Source organism: Grampus griseus (assembly GCF_964374135.1).
Source record: "Grampus griseus genome assembly, chromosome: 11".
Taxonomy (NCBI): Eukaryota; Metazoa; Chordata; class Mammalia; order Artiodactyla; family Delphinidae; genus Grampus; species Grampus griseus.
This window is the reverse complement of record NC_139005.1, coordinates 34,994,003-35,019,907: the sequence shown is the minus strand read 5'-3', so window position 1 is coordinate 35,019,907 and position 25,905 is coordinate 34,994,003. Positions and strand designations below refer to the sequence as shown.

At 36.7% G+C, this 25,905-nt stretch overlaps 1 protein-coding gene across 4 annotated transcripts in view; it reads right to left on the bottom strand.

Annotated features, from left to right (window-relative positions):
• The window catches only part of TMEM117 (transmembrane protein 117), a 541,860-nt gene that overhangs the window by 423,136 nt on the left and 92,819 nt on the right, over positions 1–25,905 (bottom strand). For all 4 annotated transcript variants that reach the window (XM_082666768.1, XM_082666767.1, XM_082666770.1 and 1 more), the window contains one exon: positions 23,625–23,757. In XM_082666768.1, the coding sequence (XP_082522894.1) occupies positions 23,625–23,757 (133 nt within the window). The remainder of the gene's footprint in view (positions 1–23,624; positions 23,758–25,905) is intronic.

Here is a 25,905-nt window from a genome sequence, read left to right as displayed (position 1 = left end):
AAATATATGGAGAAAAATGTAACTTCCCAGACATGTTTATTTATAATAAAAATTATATTTCTCCATGAAGAAAAAAATGCAAGAGAGCCCAGGAAGATTGTCTTAAATCTTGAATCACTACAGAAAATATCTCAAAGCAAATGCCATATTCATGCTCATGGTGATCAAAATGGCCACAGACAACCATTCTTTTGAACTGCTGCAATGAGGAGTACCAGCTGTGGTTATTTGACACATACAGCATTTGAACCTTTGCTGTGCACACATTAACACTATCCCTGATCAAGTAAGCTAAAGCCACACAAAAATCAAAATGAAAAGCTTTTTATGGCTGAGTAATATTCCATTGTATATATGTGCCACATCTTCTTTATCCATTCATCTGTCGATGGACACTTAGGTTGCTTCCATGTCCTAGCTATTGTAAATAGAGCTGCAATGAACATTTTGGTACATGACTCTTTTTGAATTATTGTTTTCTCAGGGTATATGCCCAGTAGTGGGATTGCTGGGTCATACGGTAGTTCTATTTTTAGATTTTTAAGGAACCTCCATACTGTTCTCCATAGCAGCCGTATCAATTTACATTTCCACCAACAGTGCAAGAGAGTTCCCTTTTCCCCACACCCTCTCCAGCAGTTATTGTTTGTAGATTTTTTGATGATGGCCATTCTGACTGGCGTGAGGTGATTCCTCATTGTAGTTTTGATTTGCATTTCTCTAATGATTAATGATGTTCAGCATTCTTTCATGTGTTTGTTGGCAATCTGTACATCTTCTTTGTAGAAATGTCTATTTAGGTCTTCTGTCCATTTTTGGATTGGGTTTTTTGTAATTGAGCTGGATGAGCTGCTTGTAAATTTTGGAGATTAATCCTTTGTCAGTTGCTTCATTTGCAAATATTTTCTCCCATTCTCAGGGTTGTCTTTTTGTCTTGTTTATGGTTTCTTTTGCTGTAAAAAAGCTTTTAAGTTTCATTAGGTCCCATTTGTTTATTTTTGTTTTTATTTCCATTTCTCTAGGAGGTGGGTCTAAAAGGATCTTGCTGTGATTTATGTCATGGAGTGTTCTGCCTATGTTTTCCTCTAAGGGTTTGATAGTTTCTGTCCTTACATTTAGGTCTTTAATCCATTTTGAGTTTATTTTTGTGTATGGTGTTAGGGAGTGTTCTAAATTCATTCTTTTACATGTAGCTATCCAGTTTTCCCAGCACCACTTACTGAAGAGGCTGTCTTTTCTCCATTGTATATTCTTGCTTCCTTTATCAAAGATAAGGTGACCATATGTGCGTGGGTTTATCTCTGGGCTTTCTATCCTGTTCCATTGATCTATATTTCTGTTTTTGTGCCAGTACCATACTGTCTTGATGACTGTAGCTTTGTAGTATAGTCTGAAGTCAGGGAGCCTGATTCCTCCAGGTCCATTTTTCTTTCTCAAGATTTCTTTGGCTATTTGGGGTCTTATGTCTGCAATTTGGCACCTTCACACAGATATCAAGGTACTAATATTAAAAAATCTCTCAATGTTGTAAAAAAGGGTGCATCCACCACTTAACTTAGGGTAAAAATTTTGGTTGTAAAGCAGCTTTATATTTTTGCCTTATCTGCAAACTCCACGTCATGGAGGAATGCTGACAAAATATGATGAATGAGCTGAAAAGTTTTGAAAGGCTCACTGAAGCTAAAGAACTAAATAAGTAAAATGCCAGTAGTAAACACAGTTCTATAGACACAGCAGTCCTAGAAAAATCATTCAAAACACATATCTCATTAACATGTGATCAGCTTATTATTTCTTGATTGGTAATTTAGTGCCATGGTACTATACCATTGACACATGTATAAGACTTTCCTATATGTGTTGGACATTCATTCTCTGGTAGCAATTTAGGCAATTGATAATTATGTTAATTCTTTCAGTTCACTGTAGTATCATTTAAAATGTCACCTTTATAGGCTGCTAAATAATACATCTTTTGGAAAGAAAATCCAATAAGTCCACTCAATCAACGAATATTTATTTAGTATGTGCCAGGTAGACACTGCAGTAGGGGCCGTTAATACTGCAGCAAAGAAAACAGGCAGAAGAACATTGGTCTTAAGTGACACATCAGGTCTGATTGAATTAACAGGTACATACAGAACATTCCATTCTAAAACAGCAGACCACATATTCTTTTCAAGTATACATAGAACATTCTCTAGGATAGATTACAGGCTTGGTCAAAAAAAAGTCTCAATAAATTTAAGAAGATTAAAATCATATCAAGCAACTTTTCTGACCACAATGGTATAAGACTAGAAATCAACTACACGAAAAAACTGCAAAAAAACACAAAAACATGGAGTCTAAACAACATGCTAATAAACAACCAATGGGTCACTCAAGAAATCAAAAAGGAAGTCAAACAATACCTGGAGACAAATGAAAATGAAAACACAACACTCTAAAATCTATGGGACACATTAAAGGCAGTTCTAAGAGGGAAGGTTATAGCAATATAAGCCTACCTCTGAACAAGAAAAATCTTGAATAATCAAACTAAGCTTACATCTAAAGGAACTAGAAAAAGAAGTACAAACAAAACCCAAAGTTAGAAGGAAAGAAACAATAAAGCTCAAAGAGGAAATAAATAAAATAGAGAATATTTTTAAAAAACAGAAGAGATCAATGAAACTAAGAGTTGGTTCTTTGAAGAGACAAACAAAATTTATAAACCTTTAGCCAGAGTTATCAAGAAAACAAGAGAGAGAGCCCAAAGAAATAAAAACAGAAATGAAATAGGAGACATGACAACCAAAACAAGAAAAATACAAAGTATCATAAGAGGTTACTACAAACAATTATACTCCAATAAAATAGACAACTTAGAAAAAATGAGTAGTTTCTAGAAATGTACAATTTTCCAAGACTGAATCAGAAAGAAATAGAAAATATGAACAGACCATTTACCAGTAATGAAATTGAACCAGTAATCAAAAAACTCCCAAAAAATCCAGGACTTTTTTTTTTCCACAGGACAATTCTACAAAACATTTAAAGAAGACTTAACACCTATCTTTCTCAAACAATTCAAAAAAGTTAAAGAGGAAGGACTGCTTCTTAACTCATTCTTCAAGGGTAGCATCAGCCCAATACTAAAGACAAAGACACCACACACACACACACACACACACACACATTTACAAACAATATCACTGATGTAAAAATCTTCAACAAAATATTAGCAAACCAAATCCAACAATACGTTAAAAGGGTCATACACCATAATCAAGTGGGATTTATCCCAGTGATGCAAGGATGGTTCAGTATCTGCAAATCAATCAATATGATACACCAAATTTTAAAATAAAGAATAAATATCAGGCGTCCCTGGTGGCGCAGTGGTTGAGAGTCCGCCTGCCAATGCAGGGGACACGGGTTCGTGCCCCAGTCTGGGAGGATCCCAAATGCCACGGAGCGGCTAGGCCTGTGAGCCATGGCTGCTGAGCCTGTGCATCTGGAGCCTGTGCTCCGCAATGGGAGAGGCCACAACAGTGAGAGGCCCGCGTACCGCAAAAAAAAAAAAAAAAAAAAGGATAAATATCATATGATCATCTCAATGGATGCAGAAAAAGAGCTTGTGATAAAATTAATATTCATTTATTATAAAAATACTCAATAAAGTGGGTATAGTGGGAATATGACATAATAAAGGCTATATATGACAGAGCCAGCTAAAGCATTTATTCTAACAACAGGAACAAGACAAAAGTGCCCACTCTGGCCACTTTGATTCAACACAGTATAGGAAGTCCTAGCCACAGCAATCAGACAAGAAAATGAAATAAAAGAAATCCAAATTGGAAAGGAAGAAGTAAAATTATCACTGCTTGTAGATGACATGATACTATACATAGAAAATCGTAAAGATACCACCAAAACTCTATTAGAACTAACAAATGAATTCAGTAAAATTGCAGAATACAAAATTAATACACAAAAATATGTTTCAGTTCTATACACTCATAAAAAACTATCAGAAAGAGAAAAATAAGAAAACAATCCCATTTACAATTGCTTCAAAAAGAATAAAATACCTAGAAACAAATACAATGAAATAGGTTAAAGATCTGTACTCTGAAAATTATAAGACATTGATGAAAAATACTGAACACATACAAATGGTAAGATATACTGTGCTCATGGATTGGAAGAATTAATTTTGATAAAATGACAATACTACCCAAGGCAATCTACAGATTCAATGCAATCCCTATCATAATACCAGAGACATTTTTCATAGAACTACAACAAAGGATTCTAAAATTTGTATGGAACCACAAAGGATTCCAAATAGCCAAAGCAATCTTGATAAAGAAAAAACAGAAGTATCACACTCCCTGATTTCACCTATACTGTATGGTACTGGCATAAAAACAGATCAATGGGACAGAATAGAGAACCCAGAAATAAACCTACACTTACATCGTCAGTTAATCTACAACAAAGAAGACAGGAATGTATAATGGGAAAAAGACAGCCTCTGAAATAAATGTGCTAGTAAAACTGAACAGCTTTGTGCAAAAAATCAGACTGGACTACTTTCTCACACCATATACAAAGATAAACCCAAAATGGATTAAAGATTTAAATGTAAGACCTACAATCATAAAACTCCCGGAAGAAAACCTATGCAGTAAACTCTTAGTAATATTTTTGGTGATTCATGTCCTCAGGCAAGGGAAACAGAAGAAAAAATAAACAAATGGGACTACACTGAACAAAAAAATTTGCACAGTGAAGGAGACTGTCAGCAAAATCAAAAGACAACATACTGAATGGAAGATGGTATTTCCAAATGATATGTTCAATACGGGATTAATTTCCAAAATATACAAAGAACTCATACAACTCAACATTTTTTTAAAAATCTGATTAAAAATTGGGCAGAGGACTTGAATAGACTCTCTTCCCAAAGAAGACACACAGATGGCCAACAGTCACATGAAAAGATGCTCACTCATGAATCAGTAATCATCTGGGAAATGCAAATCAAAACCACAATGAGATACCACCTCACATGTGTCAGAATGGCTATTATCTAAAAGGCAACAAGTAACAAGTGTTGGTGAAAATGTAGAGAAAAATGGACCTTCATTGATGGGAATGTAAATTGGTGCAGCTGCTATGGAAAACAGTATGGAGGTTCCTCAAAAAATGAAAAATAGAACTTCCATATGATCCAGCAATTTCACTTCTGGGAAGCAACCCAAGTGTCTGTCCAGAGATGAATGGATAAAAACGATATGGTATCTATATACACAATGGAATATTACTCAGCCATAAAAAGATGAAGTATTTCCATTTGTCATAGCATGAATGGATCAAGAGGGTACTATGCTAAGTGAAGTAATTCAGACAGAGAAAGACAAATGCCATATGATCTCTCGTCTATGTGAAATCTAAAAAACAAAACAAACAAACAAAACAAAATGAAAACAGATTCAAACAGTTGGTTGCCAGAGGAGAAGGAGGGGTGGATATAGCTAAAGGGGATCAAGAGGTACAAATCTCTAGTTATAAAATTTTAGGGCTTTCCTGGTGGCGCAGTGGTTGAGAGTCCGCCTGCCGATGCAGGGGACACGGGTTCGTGCCCCAGTCCGGGAGGATCCCACATGCCGCGGAGCGGCTGGGCCCGTGAGCCATGGCCGTTGAGCCTGCGCGTCCGGAGCCTGTGCTCCGCAACGGGAGAGGCCACAACACAACAGTGAGAGGCCCATGTACCGCAAAAAAAAAAAAAAAAAAAAAAAAAAAAAATTTTAAAAGTCATGGGGATGCAATATATAGCATAAGGAATATGATCAATAATATTGTAATAACTTTGTATGGGGACAGATGGTTACTAGACTTATCATGGTGATCATTTCATAATGTACACAAATGTCGACAAAGTGCATTTCAGCCTAAAAACAAAACAAAACAAAAATTAAAAATCTACTGCCTTCATAAAACCCATAATTTGACTGCAAATATGTACAGGTAAAAAGGCAATTAAAACACAGTGTGGGAAATGTTATGATGTGGATGATGCATAAAATTATGGGAATATAAAGAAGGAACATTTTACCTGACTTTAAGTGTTAGGAAGATTTCTCAGAGGAAGTGATGTCTAAGCAGAGATCTGAATAGAGTTAGCCAGAGGTGAGAAAGAGAACGTTCTATTCATAGAACTAAAAGTTCCCTTTGGATGGAACTTAGTCTTTGGGCAAAAGTAACAAAACAGCAAAATAATGAGGTAAGCTGGGGCCATATTATTTTGAGCCTTTAAGCCATGGAAGAACTTGGACTTTATTATGAAAACAATGAAAATCGACTGAAGAGTTGTAAGCAGGGATATCCATGTTTTAGAGGAATCACCATAGTGTGGCGAATGAAAGGGAAGGGGCAGCTGTTGCAGAAATCCAAGGAAGAAACAATAGGGGAGTAGCAGTAAGGACAGACCTAAGTAGATGGATTTGAGAGATATTTAACAGGTAGAATCAAAGACCCTTTGCGATTTATCACATGTAAGAAATAAGCAAAGACAAGAAAGAATGAACAGTACTTAAGTGTCTGGCCTTAGAAACTAGTTAGATAATAGTGCCATTCGCTGTATGGAACAGAGGAGGACATAGAAACCAAGAATATAGAGCATTTCAAGAAGGCAGGAATGATCATAAGTGACAAGTGCGAGAAGGAGAGGTCTAGTAAAATAAAGACTGAGAAGAATACATTAGATGGTTTTACAAGTAGTCGGTAAGCGACCATGTGGAGTTTGGATACACCCAGAACAATGGCAAGGTTTACAGCAAAGAGCAAGACTATGACACAGGTGCTAAAGCCTTTTAGTGGGTGAGAGAATAATCAGCAAGTTGCCAGATGACAGGATGGAAGAATTACAAAGTGAATGCCAGAAGCCTCCAAGGGTTTTTATATGAGAGTAGGGTATAATTTTAAATTGATTCTTGAAGGGATGATAATCAATCTGCAGCACACTAGCAGACATCTATCACAAGGAGTATATTGCTCCTATCTTTTATTAAAACTATTACAGAGAATCTTCTGCTTCATTCGCGAAGTAAAAGGATATTCCCAGGGCTCTGTTGTGCTTTCTTTGATAAGGGAAGCTATGACATTACTCGCTGAAGGTGTTTTATCATATCTTTTTATATTTCTGCTTGTAATATCATTCTTACTTCCTGAAGTGAAATTCAAACTCATTTCCTGCTAAAAGGATATACATATAAATCAGTGTGTCACACAAAGCTCACGAGGAAGTGTTAAGTGATTTTAGTAAGAATGATTTGCTCTTGTGCAGGCTGCAGTAAAAAAGCTGCCAAGTCTGGAAATAGTTTTAAATACAGGTACTTTCTCAGGCCTGACTGAAAGAGCATTGCACAATTATTCCTAAATTAAAGTGGTATATGGCACCTGTAATCTGATGACTCGAAGAATTTGCGCTGCTCTGAAGAGAGAAATAGAAAAATCCTGCAGAGTTTTAGCTACCCCTATAGTCAGAATAGGACGAGAAGTCACCTGGATTTAACCTTCCTTCAGCAGGTTTTCAAGCTGACTATATACCTTTTTTGTAACAATACTAAAAAAGAAAAAAAAATAGGTTTTAGACAACAAATCATGGAATTATATAACTAGAAAAAATGTAAGATGTTACTTGTCAACTACTTTTTCCTTGCTCACAAGTAGAACTTTATGTCTAAAAGAAACCATCCATCTGCAGAAAAAATCTGACAACCGCCTTTGCTGTGACGCTTGATATTGTTGAAAAAGCCCAATATGTAAGATGCTCTCCTGGGAAACTAATGAGTTCCCCTTGGGTGCCACACCTACAATTAGGTTAGTCCTTAAGACTGGAAATAAAGACCATATTGACACACTTGAAAAGAACCAGCTCACTAAAACTCACTAATGTTCTAGTTGCTGTAAGGAAATTGCTAGAAATGTCATTGAGGATGCCATTCTCTATAGTTTTAGAGGGTCTTCTCTATGAAAACTCATTAGAAAATTTTCTCTACCGTTTCCATAAGAAAGATCAATAGTGCTTCCCCTAAGTATCCACCGTATGATACAATATATGGTCTCTGTGCCTGATATTACCTGTTGATTATTTGCTAATATTCTATGGGACTGCTCTAAAGTCTCTCCACCATCAACATGAAAGAAGACAGCCAGAAAAACAGAGGTGAAAATAAAAATTAGTGCAGAGAGTGGAGGAAAACATAGGAAAAACTCCCATCCAGCATACACAGGGATTTTGTGGCCATTCTGGATGTGTGCATGTCTAAATATGTATATATATTGCTCTTCTTTCTGAACATTTTCATCACATAGAACTAACTCACTATTTTAAGCACAGTGTATCTGCTGCTGGAAAACAAATTATCCCAAACTGAAGTAATTTAAAATAGTAAACAATTATTATCTCATAGTTTCTGTGGATCAGGAATATGAACACAGTTTAACTGGGTCCTCTGGCTGATGGCCTCTTACAGGCTATAATCACCATGTACGCTGAGGCTATAGTCTTCTCCAGGCTTGATTTGGGGAGGATCTGGTCGCGAGTTCACTTGGCTTGCTATTGGCTATTGGCAGGCCTCAGGTCCTTGCTGGCTGTTGTTGGCAGATGGTTCTTTGCCAAGTGGGCCTCTCCATAAGACAACTCCCAGTGGGGCAGTGTGCTCCCCAGAGTAAGGGTGGCGGGGGTCGGGTAAGGGGATGGGAGGGAAGGGAAGGGAACAGAAGGGAAAGCAAGACAGCAGTCTAATCTTGGAATTAACATCCCATCACTTTTACCATATTCAGTTCATTAGAAGTGAGTCACTACGTTCAACCTACACTCAAGGGGAGGGGAGCACAAGGGCTTGAACACCAGGAGTGGGGATCATTGGGCCCATCTCAGACACTGCCCACGGTTACAGTCATTTTCTCACATTACAGGGACTCTTCTTCACTCTTATTGGGATCTAAGATGAGAAAATGGTGCTTCATTGCTTTGCCCTAAGCAAAAGGGAACTGATTTTGATTTTCCTAAACTATAGCCATGGGTGCAGGAATCAGCCCTTCACCTTGGCCATTCTTTGGTCAATCACTAAGGCCCTTTCTGAGGCTTCACTATGAATGTGGATCCCTATCACTTCGTTTTTGCCTAATAACTCATTCTTCGTACATTTTAACCTGATACAGGTTATTTCTGGAAAAGGTCCAAGAGATCTTTCATCTTAAAATAAGCTCAAATAGCCCAACATTGTGAACAACCCACATAGCCATCAACAAGCAAATGGATAAACACATTGTGGTATACTCATACAAAGAAATACTACTCAGAAATTCAAAGGAAAGATCCGTCAGTGCATGCAACAGCATGGATGAATCTCAATCTTACTGAGTGAAAGAATCCTGACCCCAAAAAAGCACATATTGTATGATTCAAGTTATAAAATTCTAGTAAAAGAAAGCTAAACTATAATGATAGAAAGACGAGTGGTGCCCAGGGATGAAGGTCAGGGTAGGGAAAGGCAGGAGGGTGGTATCAAATCGAAGGCTTTAAGTATGTGCAATTTATTGTATGTAATTTTTATACCTCAAGCTATTCTAGAAAATACTGAAAAGATAAAACAATGAAAAGTGGGCACCAATCCAAAACAATAAAACACAATGTAGCTAAAAAGAAGAATTTCATGGTCCTTATTAGAATAGAACTTGACTGCAAATTAGTTACAACTGTCCAGGAACTCAAATACTCAGTGTGCATCAAAGCCAAGATTTTCTTCTAGAACATCCCCGAATGATCTTCTTTCCCTCCTGATCTCTCTGTTATCACCTACTGATTTTAGGTAGGGTAACCATACATTTCAATTAGCCTTGAACATGACAGCTTATGCCTTTTCTCTCATGTTACTATTAATAGCCCTCCCCTTCATTTCCAATAGTGTCCTGGTTTGGATAATAAATTATAAAATCATCCTATTTTTAGGTAATACTGTGTGGTTTTTTTTTTTCCTTATTTCTATTCTGTTTTTTATAGGGATTTGTTTAGGGAGCTATAGAGAGTGGAACGGAGGGTATACCCCTTTTCCTCTTCTTTTTCTAGTGAGAAAGGTTCAGAGAAGGAAAAATAGAATTGAAAGAGTGAGGTTCTCATTGTCCCATTGTGGACTCTTCCCAGCCTCTTGGTTCTCCAAGCAGTGGTGCACATATGACATACATTTAATAAAAGTGGAAAAGGCTCAGACCATCGGGCAGATTTTGAAAAGATGTATTTAGCAAGGAAAAATAAAACCTACAGAAAACAACGTAAACTAAATTCACAGAAATATGTGGGCAAGCCTGTTTTGACTGCCTCTTGATCCTTCTGGGCAAATGAGAACTTCCTTGGTAACTGTAAAAGCAGGCAGAGTTACCCACACAGCATAGGGCTCCACTCCAAGCCAATTTACACAGATCACCATTTCTCAGTGCCATTTCTGGGCTATGATGGAAAAGATAATGTAGCTATTCAGCCATGCGATTTACTATCTACCCTGGTTTCAACCAAAATCAGGGAAGAAACATTGCTATGTACAGTGCTATGCCCAGAAGCTTTCAAGCTCAGACTTAATTTAATTCTTTTATTTTTCTTTTTTAATTTAAATTCTTCCCTTCTCATGACCTCATCCTTTGCCTTTAGCAAACTCCTCCCTTTCCCAGAAGTAGGAGTTGACTTGAACACATATTCTTCTACCTCCAGTTATTACTTCACCCATACTATAACATTACTTGCTTGGGAAGGGGGTCCTGTTGCCAGGGAAACCAGAAGGGCTGCATAAGTTCAGCCTCAGTTGGCTCCTTTATTCTAATTGATCAAATTCTGTGTTCTTGACTCATCTCATTTTTGTAGTCATAATAAGGTAAGACACTTCATAATTCCTCTGACTTATTATACATTTTATCCATATCTTCCTAAGATCTCACTGACCTGTGTCTTTTCTCCCGAATTCACTACATTAACTCATTTATTTCTATTAACCAGGGATGCTATTGAAAGTGTTTAGAACAGACTTGGCATGAGAAGTACCTATCAGAATGGATGCATTCACTAAATCAGAGTGTATACTAGCTATAGATAAGAACCAAACCAAGGGCATACTAATCACCAATCTAACTAACTTTGATATCTTTCCTTCCTGCTATCAAACAGATTTCTCCTCTGATCCATCATGGCACACTTAACGTCCTGATCGGCCATCTAATATTATCACCATATACAATTGAATAAGTATTAGATTTTGATGAAAAATTCATCTTTGCCTTTTATGTCAAATCACAGGATGATGATTTTTTTAAAAAAAATAGGTTTATATATCTATTCCCTTCATAGGAAGAAAGACACTGTGTGTTAGAAGGTAGAGAAGGCTATTAAAGTTAATGTACATAGGAAGGAGAAGTACAATATATTTGTTACTGAGAAGTAGAAGTAGAGACAGACACTAACCTCTCCTGACTGATATATCTTAGTTTTAAGATCTTTTCATTGGAGCCTCCTATTTAGTGTCCTAATTCTGAGATACCTACTTCTGTGGCTCTCAACATGAAGTCTATAAACTTCCTCATATTGTACACAAAAATTGGGAGGCTGGGGAAGAGGGTACACAGTGATCATTAGACACTCCAAAACTCTTGATGTTATCTCTACTTTGCTGCTGATTCTTTTTTTTTTAACTGTTGTTGACTCTTAAGTAATCTATACATTTAGTCTATAACCATGACAGATAATCTCTTGTTGTCAACCTTGACTTGGATCTCCTACTCCTACATTCTTACCTTATCTTTGTAATCCATCATCACTCATTGTCTGGCTATGATTAAATGTGTCCGTAACCTGCTTCCTGAACCAGCTCTGGATACTTCTTTGATCTCAGGGAGATGAGTCTCTAAACTATAACTGGTGATTGGTACCCAAAGGAAGTACTCAAAAAGTGTATTTTTTAATCAATGAGGCCAAGCTCAGAGAAATTAACAGTGTCAATAGCCTGACTTTTTCTGAGACCCTGTTCCTAAGAAACAAGGAGAAATGGCTATTGTGAATTTTATTTTATTTACTTAGTTTTCGGCCGTGCCATGCGTCATGTGGGATCTTATTTCCCTGACTAGGAATTGAACCCATGCCCCCTGCAATGGAAGCATGGAGTCTTAACCACTGGACCATCAGGAATTCCCTCTATTGTGAATTTTAATTAAGAACTGTCCCATAGCCTGAGGGTCTAAGTAATAGGTAAATTCCCTGGAAGCAATTCACCAAATGGGTGCACAAATCTAGCTTCTTCACTAGTTTAGGTCAATTTTCATAAACTTACCCTAAACTGACTCCACTGTAGATGGTGTAGTGAAATGATGATTAACACCATCTTCTCCAGACACTTAAATTGTTTAAGAAGCTGACTTAGATTTCTCCTTTTTCTGAACCCTATGTATGTGTTAATTTGACATAATCCCAACATAAATATCACATCTGTTACTCATTTAACACCTACAAAATCTTACTTATTTCTCAGTTTTATGAATATCCACATATTCAATTACGATGACTCTATAAGGTTCAGTACATACATACTGCTGCATACATACATATGTATGTATGCATACTACATACATACATACTTCTCCCTAGGTAGTTACTCATAACTTTATCATCAGTGAATTATTTTGGGTGCTTAGCTTTAAGTTTACACATCAAACTCTCTAATAAAAGTAAATGACTTAATTAATAAATAGATTTGATTACCTAATAATTAACATTTTATACATATATACATATATGTGTATAATAGTATACTGAATAATATATACTATTATATATAATGTATATTTTATAATATATCAAAAAAACAGAATACACATTAAATATAGCATATGGACAGTCTTGAAGCAAACAAATCCATTAATTTTTTTGCTAAAAGAATATAATCGTTTTATATGTGATATATATTTTTTCCTGTTAACTGCACATGATGTTGAATATTTTACACTTTTCAACATACCTGAGAACCATCCTCCTAATCTTTTAACATACATATTTTAAGGAGAGAGAATTAAAATATGTAGGCTACAAAATATAAGTCAAAAGCTAATACCCCTTTACTTTCTTCAAATTTTTTTATATTATTGATCTTTTATTATAAAGGATGTAATATGTTTTTTTTTAATTAGGTAAGAATATTCATTTAATGTTGCTTTAATCAGGATCTGTCTTTGGGCATCCCATTTCTAAGGAATTTCAATATTGCAATTATTATTATGCTTTTCTGTGTCTTTTGACAGTAACTTAATCCAGTGTATTATGCACATTTGCTTCTCTAGAAAAAAAAAAATGTAGCGTGTCAGGGTACCCTCATGATAGCCTGAAACAGAGAGATTTCAATGTGATTCTCTCCTTGAGAAGAGCTCAGGCAGGCTTGCTCTTCTCCACGATGAAAAGGTCATTATCCTCTTGCTCTGGTGCAAAAGAGGTTGTAGACATTCTGAACCAAGCTGCCAGAGCAGTGTATATAATTATTCTGCCATTGACATTACTAGAATAAGGAACTTTTTGAATGATGAAATATTTTATCAATAGAACTCTGTTTACTGCTTTTCATCAATCCCTCAAGAATAACTACGGGGTTAATAGATTACAAATGGGATAACTTGTCACAGAAATGTCACTTCTAAGCTAGTGCTGAGTCATCTCTTATTAATTTATTTAACTATACAACTTTTGGTAAACCTTGAACCTTGGGTTATCATATACATCAGTTTTTCATGTCTGGAAAGTATTTATTTCCTGCATGTTCACCACTGAGGAACAGGAATTGAGAAGGAACCTAAAGATGTTTATTATTATATAGTCTCTAGATAATGGATACACACACAACACACATGCACACACAGAGAGACCACTATGTCATTAATTTACATGATGTCAGCCATAATTCCACCAAATTTTCCCTCTCCTTTCAAAAAGGTCAAAATTAGCAGATAATCATTGAGTAACTTAATATGTGTTTGATTTGCTTTTCTGAATCCTAATGAAATATTTGTTTTCTGTATTTACTTTTCACTGATGAAAAACGAAAGAATAGCTTATGTGCACTCATAAAGATGTGTTCCAATAGCATTTGAGCCAGGTGCTACGTATTCCATGTACTAATTCACTCCTAAATCAAATAAATTTAAGATGATGTATGATGTTTTATGGCACAGGAAATTAATACTTATTGAAGACCTACTGGTGCCAGGCATTGATTTGGGCATTTTTTATGAAATTGATCGTAATTATTATAATTGATTATAATGTAGTAAGATCATTGCCATAAATTATGTCATTTCATTACATTAACCAAAGTACTTGTTACTATAACAACTGATATTTAATGAGAGCTAAAGATTTGAGAAGCTAAAATGTTCTCTTATTATAACAGCAGCTAGCATTTATCAGGAGCTCGTGGCATGGCAGGAACCACATCAACTGCTTTGCATACGTTGTTATCTCTGATTGTCACAACAACAAGAAGGTAGGTACCAATATCCCCATTGTATGCTGGAGGAACTCAGGCTCAGGAAGTAGTTTCCCTAGAGTCACACAGATACAGGGTGTCAGGACAAAAGTCCATGCTGTTTCTACTACACCACATCGCCTTCCATACCAAGCAAAACTAAAGGCAACCAGGATTTTTAGCAATCTTTAATTTAGTTTGTTTCTCCACTTTAGAAGCACGCATTTCCCCCAGATTAATAATAATAATGATGATGCTGATAACACTAATACTAATAAGAACCCTATCACAACGACCAGTTTCTAAAAAAAAAAAAAAAAAGGAAACTGTTTAACTTTTCTGAGTTATTTTTGCCAGTAAGTAGCTAAGATGGGGCTCCAACCCAGGTATCTCATTCCTGGATCAGAATTCTTCCCCAGTAACAAGCTGATAAACTATTTAATAAGAGAGCTGAAATAAGCAACTATGAACAATGATCACAGAATACCTCCTAAGTGTGTCAAATCAATGTCGATTCTGGACAGATGATAATGTATGCCATAGAGTAATAAGGATGCAACATTGGTTGTGTTTTTCATTAATGTTTTAAAATTTCATCAATGCAGACAACACTAACAGTAAACCTGTGACAATTTGGGCACACTGCGCTATTTTACCCTTGTACTATCAAAACCAAGTAACGTGCAACCAATAGTATTAAAAGCAGCCACCGGAGCCCTAGTGCTATACTGCCTTTGGCTAAATAAGTTTGTCTGTCTGTCTCTCTCCCCACCTCCCTTTCTCCCTTCCTTTCTTTCTCACGAGCCTCCCTCCTTCCCCCCCTCTCCCCAGTACCCCCCTGGGTCAGCCGTCTTGACCAGATTCAGCCATTCATTTCCAGCTTTTCTTCTCACGAGCCCATTCTGGGCAACCAGCTCTGCCCCTTCCTCCCAGCCTTAGTAATTAATTGTGCTATTATTGTGAATTAAACGTACAAGCAAGTCAATGTTTAGCCTAATTAAGAGTGAAGCCAACAAATTATTTAAAGCACCACTCTAGCAAAATTTGTATTCAGCCTTGTATTAGCAGCCAATCAAGCTTTTCAGCCATTGACTCAAGTACTTCCAGGCTTCACTAACACTTACAGCTAGGCTTTCTCCCCACCCCAGCTCCTGAACCCTGCCCCAGGCCTCCATCCTTTACCCATCCCTAAATTTGGTGTTTTATTACATACCACTGAAAGTAACATCCGATCCCTTTTTTCATTTACTACAATTTAAATAGATACATTTGTACTTCAGTTATTTTGTCAGTTTAGGTCATACAAAAACTGTATAGTTTAACATTATTAAAGACAATTAAAATTTTTTCTTGTCATTTCACAAAATAAATTTAGCATCTTTCAAAACAAATTCACAAACACTCCTTCCTTAGAATGAAGCTACCAGTATAAACAGTGGTAGCAGGTCAACCAACTTTGTACTGAAGAGCAAAAGCAAAGGAAAATCACAGTTCTTAACAATAAAAACATGTACCAGGGCTCCTATTTCTAGACCAGTGGTGACTAGAAAGAGGAAAAGTTTGATTAAGGAATCTGAAAGCATTAGTGAAGGTTTTAAAAGTAGTGAATTTAGTAAAGAAAAAAGTATGGCCTGGAGTAAAATTTCACCTGATTTTTTTCCATTAAAGAATAATTCAGCTTTGGGCAAAATAACCTGCTGAAACATACATCCCTGACAAGAGAAACTGAAGCTATAAATCAGAGTCTTTTCTGATACAATGTATGGACACATTGTTGGACCAGAGTATGGTCATTCTTTCAAAAAAAAAAAAAAAACGAGGATAAAAGAGCGACAGGCTAAGGCCTAGGTGAGCTGTACACATGGACTTTACAAAGCATTATTAGATCTTGAACAATTCCATGCAACCTATAGACAAGTAGTCTAGGCCAGTCTCTCACTTGTTTTTCTTATTTTTCCTTGCTTGCTTTTGCTGCCACCTCTGTACTTAAAAGCCATGCATTTTAGATGTTAAGAGAGTGTCCATTTCAAATATTCCCTCCTGTCTCCTCTCCTCAACCGAGCACCCTTATCACATCCCACTCACTGTGCTCACGGCGCTCATTCAGTGAGTGCTCCGTACAAGTTCTTACTAAAACTTATCAGAAAGAAAACAGAAGAGATAGAATTTACTCCATTTTCATTACACTCATCACTTAATTCTTACCTCCATTTTTTTCAGGTCCTGAATATGAATACTAATATTTATTTTTGAAATTGCCTGAATCACTTTGTCTTAATTTCTCAAATTCTGTCCCTGCAATACTTAACACATATTGATATATTAATTAATATTTGTAAAACTCCTCTGGAAAAGGCTTTGTATCTGGAAAAAATAAAACTTTTCTTTGTGATTGACACTAGAAAACATCAGCTTCTTCATATCCTACTCTAAAGAGTATGCACTCTTTGGACACTTATTCTAGTTCATAGAGGAATTTTTATCAGTGAGTCGTGTCTAATTTCCTCAGTGAGAAACACGATATTTATCCTTGTAACACTGGAATAAGTCTATAAACATATAGATGTGTATGTGTACATACAGATGTTTATATATGCTATTATTTAAACCTGTTTTAGAACATAAAAGGGGGCCAAGCACATCACGAAAGAGGTGCTTATTAGAGAGCTCACTATGTGGATTTCTTAAAAATTGCCATTAAACACTAAGAGAGCAAATATTTCAACACCAAGTTTCAGAAATTCAGAAGGAGGAAGAGTCTTCTTTTCAAAGGAGAGAAAACCTGCCGGTGATAACAATGAAACAGTGATGAAAACATGCCCTTTGCTGCCATCAAGTGGCTGCTTTCAGAATCTTTTTATAAGCCTCAACCACGGTGCAAATGCTTTTCTTTCCCACCGTTTCATTTCTCACACATTACACACATGTTATCCTTTGGGGGACTGGTATATTTGAAAAGACCAAGCAAGCGTTTCCTAAATTAGGGCGTAATACTATGGATGCTAAAATGTTCCATGACTAAGAAGTTCTTCAGAAAGACAACATCAAAAGGGGTTTGAAGTGTCCAAACACTGAAAACCCTTCCCAGCCCTATGTGCCTCACTCAGTTTCTGTCAGTAAAGTCCTCAATCTGGACTTGGGAGCAGAGCTCTCCATTTCTATCCATAAAGAACTTCTAATAGATTGGCTATAAGGCACCTAGTGAACACAGAGGAAATTTTTTAAATTGGAGAGAGATTCATTTAGAATCAATTTTAATCAAGTCCTGTAACTGTAGGGGAAAATGGTTTCGTGTTTCTTTCCTATTTATGTCTCGCTGCCTTGAAGCTTCAGTCCTGTATGTAAACAAGGCACCGTATTGTTGAACCGTGATTACTACATAACACTAATTTTAACTTGGTTGCTTGCTTTGCCCCCTTTTCTTTGAGAATCTTCATTTTTCTCTCCCAAGAGACAGTTAATTAAATACACAGCTGAATGAAAAGAGAAAGGACAATTGCTATTTTTAAAATATGCAAAATGCCACGGCAGCAGCCCCTTCATATTCTGAGACGTCAACAGCATTCATCTCAGAGTATTGGCCCTTTTGATTGGAACATGCATTAATATGATTTTGGTCATGAAAGGAAAAGCCCCAGATAAATCGAAGTGGACAAAAGTTGGAGGGAACTAAATTGCTCTGTATAGGGAAACAGAGGAATTCTGGAAGTTATTTGAGGGTGGGGAGGTACTCCAGAGAGAAGGAGAAACTTGAAACTGGGAGAAGAGAACAGCCAGGGAGACTTGGGCAGGGGGTGGAGGGTTCTAAAGTCCAAAGGAAAATGTACATGAAAACCATAAAAACCACACCTGTGGCTACGAATTCTTGGAAGATTTTTTGTTCTACCCAAAGCCCAATCTAAGTCAGACAAGCTTCTTCATGTTCCCTGTGCTAGTGATGTTTTCCATTCCATCCTTTCTCAGTAGCAGTTTGCAGGACCATCTAATGTGGAGGCTTCTGTTTCAATTTCTCACTTATACAAGCCCAGATCCTTGTTTCTGATGCAAATGTGAAAGTTAAAACTCAAGTTCCTGAGTCACTGCCTGAGTGTCACTTCACAGGCTCACTGCCTTGGTGTTCAGATCCTTCTTCATTTTTGGCCTCAGGGTTTTTCCTTATCTTTGGGTAAGCTCAGCTATGCATTTATAAAAAGTCTATCAGGGTTTGGGGAAAACTGGACAGCCACAAGCAAAAAAATCAAACTGGACTACTTTCTCACACCACATAGAAAACTAAACTCAAAATGGATCAAAGACTTAAGTGTAAGACCTGAGACCATAAAACCCCCAGGAGAAAACATAGGCAGTATGCTCCTTTCCATAAGTCTTAGCAATATTTTTTTGGATCTGTCTCCTCAGGCAAGGGAAACGAAAGTGAAAATAAACAAATGGGACTAAATCAAACTAAAAAGCTTTTGCACAGCAAGGAAACTATCAACAAAATGAAAAGACCATCTACTAAATAGAAGATATTTGCAAACAATATATTGGATAAGGGGTCAATATTCAAAATATACAAAGAACTCATACAGCTCATCATCAAAAGAACAATCAGATTTAAAAGAGGGCAGAGGACCTGAATACACATTTCTCCAGACATACAGATGACTAACAGGCACATGAAAAGATGCTCAACATCACTAATCATCAGGGAAATGCAAATCAAAATCACAATTAGATGTCACCTCACACCTGTCAGAATGGCTGTCATCAAAAAGAACACAAATAACAAGCATTGGGAGGATGTGGAGAAAAGGGAACCCTCGTGCACTGTTGCTGGGAATGTAAATTGGTGCCACTATAGAAAACAGTATGGAGGCTCCTCAAGAAAAGAAAAATAGGGGCTTCCCTGGTGGCGCAGTGGTTGAGAGTCTGCCTGCCAATGCAGGGGACACGGGTTCGTGCCCCGGTCCGGGAAGATCCCACATGCCACGGAGCTGCTGGGCCCGTGAGCCATGGCCACTGAGCCTGCGCGTCCAGAGCCTGTGCTCCGCAACGGGAGAGGCCACAACGGTGAGAGGCCTGCATACCGCAAAAAAAAAAAAAAAAAGAAAAATAGAACTACCATATGATCTAGCAATTTTACTTCTGGGTATTTACCCCCCCAAAATAAAAACACTAATCTGAAAAGGTATATGCATCCCTATGTTCACTGCAGCATTATTTACAATAGCTAATATATGGAAATAACCTAAGTGTCCATCCATATACGCATGGATAAAGAAGATGTGGTATTACATATACAATTAGTCATTTAAAAAAAAGAAATGAAACGTTGCTATTGCAACAACATGGATGGATCTAGAGGGTATTACACGAAGTGAAATAAGTCAGACAGAGAAAGCCAAACACCATATGATCTCACTTTTATATGCAATCTAAAAAACAAAACAAAGACACAAACAAAACAAAATGAAAAGAGTTATAGATACAGAGAACAAACAGGTTGTTGCCAGAGGGGAGGGAAGTGATGGGGGCGAAATAGGTGAAGGAGATTAAGAGGTATAAACTTCCAGTTATAAAATAAATAAGCCACAGATATGTAATATTAAGCATAAGGAATATGGTCAATAATATTGTAATAACTTTGTATGGGGTCAGATGGTTACTAAACTTATCATAGTGATCATTTCATAATGTGTGCAAATGTCAAATCCCTATACAGTACACCTGAAACTGACATAATATTGTCAATCAACTATATTTCAATCAATCAATCAATGTTAATCACATCTAAAAAATAAAAATAAGCAATATTAAATGAAGAGGGAAAAGAAGTCTAAGTCGCATTGTATTTTTCAGCATTCCTGAAGGTTTTGTGGGAGGAGAGCTTCAGGTTAGCTAGTCTGCCACCTTGTAAAAAGGAAGTTGTTCATAAAATGTCTAGATGTAAAACTCTGCCCAGGATGAGAGCCTTCTCTGCAGCAGAACCTTCATCTACGACCTCACACATTTATGGAAGAGGAATTGAGTTCATCTTGGTGACTTAAAGAATAAAGCAGCACTTTGGTGGCAGGAGGTGTAGAGGGAGAATCAAAGGTGAGAGGAGACTTTCCCGAGTATAGGAAATAGGGATTGTCTTGGTCCCTTCAGCACATCTCTAACTCCTCTCTTTCCCTCTCCATCTCACTGCCTCTCAGCCTGGCTTCCCACAGATGGCTGAAGCCATGAGTGAGTGTACACTTCAGGGCACTCACTGTAATGAGAGCTCCAGGAGCACGCAACTTGACTCTTATCAAGCGAGCTCTGGCTAAAACTATCAGTTCTGATCAGATAAACCTAGGGACTTTGTTCTCCATAACAAGGGATCAAGGGACTCTGGTTGAGACTAAATTTACAAACAATTCTAAAATTGAGGGGAAAAAGGGAGGGAAAAAAGCAAATCATTCTAGGGAAACTTCTTTTTTTCCTTTCTTAAATCCTAAATCCACTCTCTGTAGGCCTCACGGCTTCTGTTTTGGAAAGGAGTTCTAAAATACATAAACACAAGTCTAGCCATCATAGAAAATCCTTGAAATCCTTTTCAGAATGGTTCTAGACCGATATTCCTAGAAAGATCCACAGACCAGCACAGGTTGAGATCCCCAATGCAAATCAGATTCAGTGTAAAGAAGCCAGAATTCCTCTCCACCACCAGCAATCCTCTGATATAAAACCAGCCTGTTGTCCTTTCTGTACCCTCTGGCTCCATCATTCCCTGCCCTGATCAGGATAGGCCAATGCCTCAGGTAACATGGTGCTTCTACCCCAAAGGCACAGTGGTATCCACCTGCTCTAAGAACTGATTTTCCTCCAGGTTTGCATGTCTACATTAAAGCGCTCACTAGGTCAAATGGCATGTGTTGTAACTGTTGATAACACATCTTTTATAAATGGAGATTTAATTTTTAAATGTGTAGAAATAAACCATTTTCCCCTTGCTTTGGATTTTTCTTTAAAAAGTATAGCACCATCAAAGATGTCCTCTCAAGCAAAAATCCTTTTCAACAAAGATGAGGCATATTGGTGAAGAGTTCGAGTTACATAAGACTATGGAATTTATGTAGTCTGAGAATAAAAGACAATCACCTTCAATTTTACTTAAGACAGGTACACATAAATGCTAGACTAACTCTTCTCTTATTTCCTGCACATCTCTCCTACTTCTTTCAGTTTTGAAATTCAGCTTGAATGATAAAAATACAAAGAAAGGCTAATAGGCATATGATGATTGAGCAACAGGATCAACCATCATCAAATGTGTGCTAGCTTAAGAGCAGGCGGCATTACTAGAATTCACTACTTAATAGCTCAACCCCTTCTCTATTACTGCTTAAAACAGAGATTTAATTATAATGTAACTTTGGGCAAGTGAGAAAACCTCTCTGGTCCTCAGTTTCTTGATCTGTAAAATGGAGATAATAAAAATACCTATTGCAGAGGGTCATTGTGAGGTTTGAAACAATTTGTGTCTCTTACTGAGTGGTCCATAACTGTTAGCTCTCACTAAGGTTAGCTTTGTTATTAGCTGTTGATTGTTTTACAATGTGCCATGGGATATCTATTATTGCATTTAATTTATTATTTTTAATTCTGCTTCTTTCCTCAGAGTAAGCACTTCTGGTTAGCACAGACCTCATTAGCTCCATATTAAAAAAAAAAGTAGAATTAGATGAAAAGTCAACTTCAGAGCAAAGGATATATTTTATGTACATATACTATTTAACATTTTATTTCCAGCAACAGCTTAAAAAGAGTAAGTTTTACGTGGATCACTTCCTCTTCTGGTCCCAGGGCTGAGAATGCACAGTTCCTCTCAGAGAGACTTTTGATTGTGTTAGATAAATCCAAGAACACCATTACCTGGGTCCATTATACAGGCACTGTTCCAAGGCTGAGGCTTATTCTGACTAGCTATGGGTTAGAATCTGTAACTCCACCATTGAAAAATAGATCCAGTAGGAATGGCGTCATTTGAAGCCCAAGAAATAATTACAGACAAAGCATTTTAATAACTTCCTAAAGCCTGAATATTTGATCTGCAATCACATTCTTGAATTTGCCACTTGTTAGTATGGACTAAAGTATAAACCTTGTGAAGTACCTGCTTTTCTTTTACTATTCATCTCTTTAATGGTGGGAAGAAAACAATAAAATTTTAATTGAGTTATCCCTCTCAGCACTGAACAGTGGTGGACAAAATCTATACATAACATCAAAATAATTGCACTGTGGAACAGGCCAGCAGTCTTGCCTGGCCTACATTTAGAAGAAAAGGATACGAGCTAGCTTTCCAATCTATTGGAGAGGATAGATCAAAACCTTCTAGAGGAACTACTTCAGTGTACAACAAGTATCTAAAGTGGTTTCTTATTGTCACTAATCTAATTCTTAAAGCTGTCAGTTAAGATATTCTCCTTACATTCTGCCCTTAAAACTTGTAAAGAGCAAACCAAGAACTGGAGAAAGTTAAAAAAAAAATCTACAATCTACTTGTTAGCACACCTTCATGCCATGGTGATTTGATTAGTGATTTGATAAGTATAGATTACAACCTTGGACTTAATACAGGGTGGCCCACTTTTAAAAAGGCCCATTTATAACAAAGCTCTCTCTGTTGGAACTGCCAAGAGAGTTTAAAAAAAAAAAATGCCACCAGTATCAAACACTTTTATTTAGCCACGCATTGTAGAGCAATGTAATTGCAAACCTGGAGAGCTACATCTTAGGACAGTTCTACTGATTGTGTGATTATAAACAAGTCAAGAAGATTTCCTGATTCTCATACTGTCTGTCACTATAATGAAATTACTACCTGCTCTCAAACTACTCCACAGAGAAGACCTAAAGAATAAGGAACACTATATAAGTATTGCAAAGTGCGATAAGCTTCTGGATAAGAGACTCTAAATGTCTTAAGAAAAATGCACAGATTATCCCTATTAGGGTAGAATATTTGTAACGAAGATTTAGGTTACTACAAACTAAAAAATTATTGAATTCTTACAAGTTTCAAATATAACACTCACCACAGTAGAAAGGGGAAAGACAACCTACCCCATGTTCCCATCCATTAGAAGAATCGTGTTGTATATGTGAGAAAATATGAAGAGAAAGAGAATTGTGCTGAAGAACATTGTCATCCACGATCCATGATCCTCTCGAAACATTTTTAACCGAAGCAACTGACCTGCAATATAAATATTATTGGAAATCAGTGTATCCTGTAACTCAAAATCCATACAGCTTTGCTTTATTTTAGTGAATCTCTATTACCTCACAAATACTCTGAAGCCTTTGCCCTAGCACTTGTCTTACAGGTGAAACCACTATCTAATGTCCTTTTTGCTCTTTTGTACATAAATGGTGAAGTCCAAGACAACTCCCATATCATCATCCTAGAGCAAACAATACTAGTATGAGAATCTGGTATACAGAAATCATTCACTAGGCTGGCATGAAAACAAATTAATTAGAACACTATTACCTGCTACTTTTTATGTCACAAATATGTTTTTGGTTCATTTACTGAAACTACTTAAGTAAGGCAAATGGTAACGATGTTGCATAAATTCCATATAATTGCCTTTTGCTTCCATAGACCCATTCCCAATACTGGCCAGATGATAAAACCAAGTCATACTTCACTTATAAGAAGATCCAGTTGTTAAAGGTACATGAAAACATGGACAGTAAAAATAAAGTTTCTGTCGTAAGAGACAGAAGGCTTAGCATTACTCTTAGCTAAAATATCATAACCACATACAGGCTGGTGCCCAAGTCTGTGGGGTGTGTGGGGCCTGGTGGCGTGTGCATGTGTTATGGAGTTGGTATGGCTCCTAGCAAAACATAATTTCTACCCTGATACCTAAAATTCCATTTAGAAAGACAATGGCTAAAATTGGAAAGGATGGCCAATTAATCTATGACAAAGGAGGTAAGAATATACAATGGAGAAAAGACAGTCTCTTCAATAAGTGGTGCTTGGGAAAACTGGACAGCTACATGTAAAAGAATGAAACTAGAACAGTCTCTAACACCATATATAAAAATAAACTCAAAATGGATTAAAGTTCAAAATGTAGGACTGGAAACCCTAAAACTCATAGAGGAAAACACAGGCAGAATACTCTGACATAAAATTGTAGCAATATTGTTTTGGATCTGTCCCCTAAAGCAAAGGAAATAAAAGCAAAAATAAACAAATGGGATCTAATTAAGCTTAAAAGCTTTTGCACAGCAAAGGTAACCATCAACAAAACGAAAAGACAACCTACTGGATGGGAGAAAATATTTGCAAATGATATGACGGACAATGAGTTAACACCCAAAATATATAAACAGCTCATGCAACTCAACACCAAAAAAACACAAACAACCTGATTAAAAAGAGGACAGAAGGCCTGAATAAACATTTTTCCAAAGAGGACATGCAGATGGCCAACAGGAACATGAAAAGATGCTCAACATCACTAATCATCAAAAAAAGGGAAATGCAAATCAAAATCACAATGAGATATCATCTCACACTTGTCACAGTGGCCATCATCAAAAAGAACACAAATAACAAATGTTGGTGAGGATGCAGAGAAAAGGGAACCCCTGTACACTATTGGTGGGAATGTAAATTGGTGCAGCCACTGTGGAAAATAGTATGGAGGTTCCTCAAAAATCTAAAAACAGAACTACCACATGACCCAGCAATTCCACTCTTGGGTATATATCAAAAAAAAACCCCACAAAAACCCTAATTCAAAATGATACATTCACCCCAATATTCATAGCAGCATTACTTACAATTGCCAAGGTACTGAAGCAAGTGTCCATCAACAGATGAATGGATAAAGAAGATGTGGTGTATATACACAATGGAATACTACTCAGCCACAAAAAAGAATGAAATTTTGCCATTTGCAACAACATGGATGGACTCAGAGGGTATTATGCTAAGTGAAATAAGTCAGACAGAAAGAGAAATACTGTATGATGTCACTTATATGTGGAATCTAAAAACTAAAACAACCTAGTGAATATAACAACAAAAAAAAGCAGACTCAGTTATAGAGAACAAACTAGCGGTTACCAATGAGGAGAAGGAAAGAGGAGGGGAAATACAGGGGTATGGGATTAAGAGGTACAAACTATTATGTATAAAATAAGCTACAAGGATATATTGTAAACCACAGGGAATAGGGCCAATATTTTATAATAACTATAAGTGGAGTCTAACCTTTAAACATTGTGAAACAATGTATAATACTGTAACATATAATACTGTACATCAACTATACTTCAATAAAAAAAGAAAAAAAGAATGTTAAAATGCAAATACTTCAAA